Genomic DNA, 5,000 nt, shown 5'->3' on the forward strand with positions numbered 1-5,000 from the left:
ACCAGCGGGGACGCTGACAAGATGGCGCTGAGGCGTGTGTGTGATCACGGCGAGACTGTCCGAGGCCCCAGATTACCCCTAATGACTAATCCTGATGATATCACAGCCAGAACAGTGGAATCTATCAGGCCTCACAGTTAAACTGTTGATAGTCGTAGCTAAACTGATTGCACAATGTGTAACGTGCGTACACTCTGAAGTTCATGGGGTTCATGTTCTCTACCGTTGAATATACTGTTCTCTACCTTTCATCTTCTGGCTGTGTAACTGCCAGTGGCTCCTGGTCAGAGCATAGATTACTTTTTCTTACGATGACTGATCGATAGATGATTCACTTACTGTACTACAAATGTAGTTCTGTAAGTCGCTTTGGCTAAAGGCGTTTGCTAAATGCCAAAATGGTAAATGGACTGCACTTATATAGCGCCTTTATCCAAAGCACTTTACAGTACAACGGCCTCTCATTCACCCATTCACACACCAATGGCGGCAAGCTACCACGCAAGGCACTGGCCCGCTCATTGGGAGCAATTTGGGGTTCAGGGGTGTCTTGCCCAAGGACACTTCGACATGTGGCCAGCCGGGGCTCGAACCGCCGATCTGCCGACCTTGCGATCATTAGACGGCGGCTCGACCTCCTGCGCCACAGCCTCCCTGGTCTCTGCTGCCCTCCTGGCCGTGGGTACACCACCCTACCCCCCCGCCCCCCTCTGCAATCTGATCTCATATGCAAGTCATCACTCGCCTACGGAAATCAACCGGCTATCTGGAACCTCCACAGTGTGAGTCAATGTCCCGGTCAGCTCTCCGCTTGTTGGCTGTGTAACCTATCTGTGTGTGTGTGTGTGTGTGTGTGTGTGTGTGTTGTATGTGTGTGTGTGTGTGTGTATGTGTGTGTGTGTATGTTTGGTTTGTGTTGGCTGTGCAGCGGGGCGAGGCGCCGTATGTCCAGGCGGGCGTACTGAGGCTTTCGACACTGCCAGGACTCTCCAGGACCCCCCTGACCCACCGGTGAGGTTGTGAACCCCTCCTCCCTCCCTCCAACCCCACCACCCCCCCACCGGCCGCCCCCACCCACCCACCGCCTCGGCCCACACGCCTGGCAGAAAGCAGGCCAGTGCTCAGTGAGGCGGACCCAGCGATTAAGCCGATGTTGGAGCTATCTAACCGGTTCACTGCACCCCGCCACCACCCAGACTGTCCCTCCTTATTTGATGATAATATCATTTCCTACCGTTAAAAAACAAGAAGGAGGAGGTAGCCTCTCTCTGTCCCCAGACCTGCTGCTGCAGTCGATATTCACTTTAAAGCCGAAAAAACGCCTTAAACTAAAAGTACTTTCTAACTTCAATTAAGCTACTTCGACTAAAGCTGTCAGTGAGTGTTGGTGTTGTGAATGTACGGTCCCTGTCAAACGAGTCATTTATCTACAGCGGCGTCATTACTTCTCGTTTACTTGATCGAGGCTTGTTTACGGAGTTACAGAGCCATGGGTGAGGGAGGCTGTGGCCCAGGAGGTAGAGCCGGCGTCTAATGATCGCAAGGTCGGCAGATCGAACCCACGACTGGCCATATGGACACGAGGTGTCCTTGGGCAAGACACTGAACCCCCGAATTTCTCCCAATGAGCGGTGGGCCGGTGCCTTGGCATGGTAGCTCGCAGCCATTGGTGTGTGAATGTGTGTGTGAATGGGTTGAATGAGAGGCTGTGGTAAAGCGCTTTGGAACAAGGCGCTATATAAGTACAGTCCATTATAGGGTGACGTTGCGGCTGTTCTAGTCGAAGCCTCTTCTCCTTCTCTCACCGAACCGAGGCTGTCTGGTCGTGGTGAGGGAGGAGGAGGAGCAGTCATCCGCAAAAGTGATTTCAAACGCTCCCCTATTTTTCGGGGGGGGTAATTTGTCTTCGCTTGAGTCGCTCTTGCTTTGCAGTCAGTAGTAGTCGTGTCCAAGTAGTGCCAAAGTAGTCTCTGCTTTAGGGGAGAGCTCAATAGGTCAAAGGACATTATTGTCTTTATGTTCTAGACAGAGACAATCCCTCTAGTGAAAGTTGTTCTTAAGAGCTCGATTGATTAGAAAAGAGAGGCACTCTCGTTCTCATCAACGCTCGCTACGCGTTTTGCATAATAGTGAAAAGAGGGTTAGGACTTACCCCGGGTCCCTGGGGGGGCGATCCTGGAGGGGAGACTTGAGTCGTACGCCTTTGATCTGAGTAAACAAAGATAAACACACACTCATAAAGAGGAAAGTATCTATGTGTGTGTGTGTGTGTGTGTGTGTGTGTGTGTCCCCTAATCCCCGGCTCTCATTCCTCTCAGGTTCCTCCACTAAACACAAACAATTATTCTTCATTATTTCCGCAAAACAAAGTTAATAACTGTGTGTCATTTCTTCCCCCGTGGCGCGTACATTCAGAGGCCCTGGCTGTTCATTTCAGAGCCTGGTTAGGCATATAATGGAACATAAGCAGGAGCCAATGCGAGAGAGACCGGCTGTAATGTGCACCTTTTAATTGCGTTGTCATCCTGTTCAAATTTCAATTTGCAATCGAATGAGGCCACTGTAACATGATTAGATTTGATGACGCTGAACACTGTGACAGGAAAGTCTGACACATATTTTTACACATTCGTCCTAAATGTACCACTGGGAAACGGAAAAGAATGTGCAAAGATATACACACACGCACACACACAACCTAGCCTATAACCTCTCTCTCCTGCCTCTGTCTCTCTGTCTCTGTGTCTCTCTATCTCTCCCTCTCTCCCTCCCTCCCTCCCCCACTCTCCCTCCCCCCCTGTCTCTCCCCCCCCTCTCTCTCCCCTCTCTCCCCCTCTCTCCCTCTCTTCCTTCCCCTCTCTCTCCCCCCCCTCTCTCTCCCCCCCCCCTCTCTCTCCCCTCTCCCCCTCTCTCCCCCCCCCTCTCTCTCCCTCCCTCCCTCTCTCTCCCCCCCTCCCCCTCTCTCCCCCTCCCTCCCTCCCTCCCTCCGCTGGCCATGACTGGCCTTTTGGAAATGGCCTGAGTTGCCTGGGGTGGCTTTACTCTAGCATCCATCTGCTCCAACCACACTGCAGGAGGACAGGAGGACGCAGGGCTGGCCCAACTCTCCACTCTGGCATCTCTTTTTGGCATCCATCTTGTTTTACTGCTTTTTTTACCTCCCTTTCCTCTTTGCTGCCAACATATATTTTTCACCTCATTAAGTGGACTGGGTGTCGAGTAATATCTATTTATCTGTGATCAACGGCGATGTCTTGACAGCGGAGAAGAGCAGCGGATGTTGTGGAGTACACTGCACGGCAACGTGCACATACATGTTAAAAACATTAGGGTTAGGGATTTGTAAAAGAGTGCAAGTATATAAGAAGTAAAAGTCTGTCATGTATATTTATTAGCAACCAACTATGCATACACAGCGATATTTGCGATATATATTTTTCCCATCTTCGGTAGCCATTAGCCATGGCGGTCAAGCGAGCGATGCGAAGTTCTGTGGCTAAATCATTAAAATATTAAAATTAATGGACTTTGTGAGGGTAATCTAATATATACATACAGAATTTCCTGTTAAGATATATCATGAATTACTTATGGAATCAATTGCTGTAATGTATGAATATGCAGTGTCTGACTTTCCTATTTACAAATGCTGGGCTGAGGGGGCAGGAATGCAACGTGATGTTTCTGCGTTTGATCTTCTTGTCGGATACAACGAACGCAGCCACGGGCGTCAGAAATATGAATTACACATTTCAGCTTGTAAATGAGCTGATGTTTTCATCTGCCATCTAGAGAGGCGCAAAACACACACACACACACACACACCACACACACAAACACACACACACACACACCACACACACAAACACACACACACACGCGCACACACACACACAACACACACACACACACACACACGCACACACACACACACACACACACACACACACAACACACACACACACACACACACGCACACACACACACACACACACACACACACACACATCCGCCTATTCAAACAACAGTAAGCTCTGTTTAAGCCAGCAAATCAAAACAATGACAAGATTCATGTTGTTGTACTTTCTTTACAACAGCCGTGGAACCATTCAGGCTTAGTTAGTTACTTCCGAAAAAGTATTTTGAGGACACTTCAACACTGATTAAACTGTGATTAAACAGGCTTCCAGGGGAAAAGACTAGCCCTGCTACTGAACCCCAATCAACTCAATTCTCCTCCCACGAAAGATACGTACGGCAACAGAATTAGGATAGAAAGGGTTCGACGTGTAGCAAGTGGCTCCGGTTTATTCTCGCTGTCACCAGGATGGAGTGTGTGTGCTAGTGTGTTTACCGGGCCTTTAATACATTTTCGTGACAGAAGCGGAGAAAAGTCATCAGTCTGCGTTTCAATAAGAGATACATACGCTGACACTGTAATCACTTTTAGCCTCCCTGTTTGAGAGATATTGTACACACCTCCAAAGAAGTCTAGATAATCTTTATTTTGTTAGGAAAGTCTGCGGTGGCTCGCAGAGAAAGACCCGGAATAATACGATCAGAGGGCCAATAAAGGAGCGGTGACTTTATGAGCTGTTACAAACACAGTGAAGCCCTGTAATAAAATACGCCGCTGTCATTATGTCCATATTTTTTTATGTGTGATACATCGCCAATAACACATCTGCGCTTTGCTGAAGAATAGCAAATATGACTTTTCTTGCTCAATATATAATGCGGCAAACACTGTGTGGGCGTGTGTGTGTGTGTGAGTGTGTGAGTGTGCGTGTGTGTGTGTGTGTGTGTGTGAGTGTGTGTGTGTTTCTGTGTGTGTGTGTGTGTGTGTGTGTGTGTGTGTGTGTGTGTGTGTGTGTGTGTGCGCGTGTGTGTTTCTGTGTGTGTGCGTGCGTGCGTGCGTGTGTGTGGTTGAGTTTGTGTGTCTGTGTGTGTGTGTTTGTGTGTGTGTGTGTGCTCAGGTCACAACTATTTTAGGCAGCAGA

The 5,000-nt window shown here is 48.9% G+C and overlaps 1 protein-coding gene across 1 annotated transcript in view; it reads right to left on the reverse strand.

The window, feature by feature from the left end:
* The window catches only part of nphp4 (nephronophthisis 4), a gene marked incomplete at both ends in the record, with an annotated part of 190,764 nt that overhangs the window by 83,500 nt on the left and 102,264 nt on the right, over positions 1-5,000 (reverse strand). The window contains one exon of the mRNA XM_080533526.1: positions 2,153-2,208. Coding sequence (XP_080389652.1) covers positions 2,153-2,208 — 56 coding nt within the window. The remainder of the gene's footprint in view (positions 1-2,152; positions 2,209-5,000) is intronic.

The sequence above is a fragment of the Nansenia antarctica genome (assembly GCF_963989245.1).
Source record: "Nansenia antarctica genome assembly, chromosome: 6".
In the NCBI taxonomy this organism is placed as follows: domain Eukaryota; kingdom Metazoa; phylum Chordata; class Actinopteri; order Argentiniformes; family Microstomatidae; genus Nansenia; species Nansenia antarctica.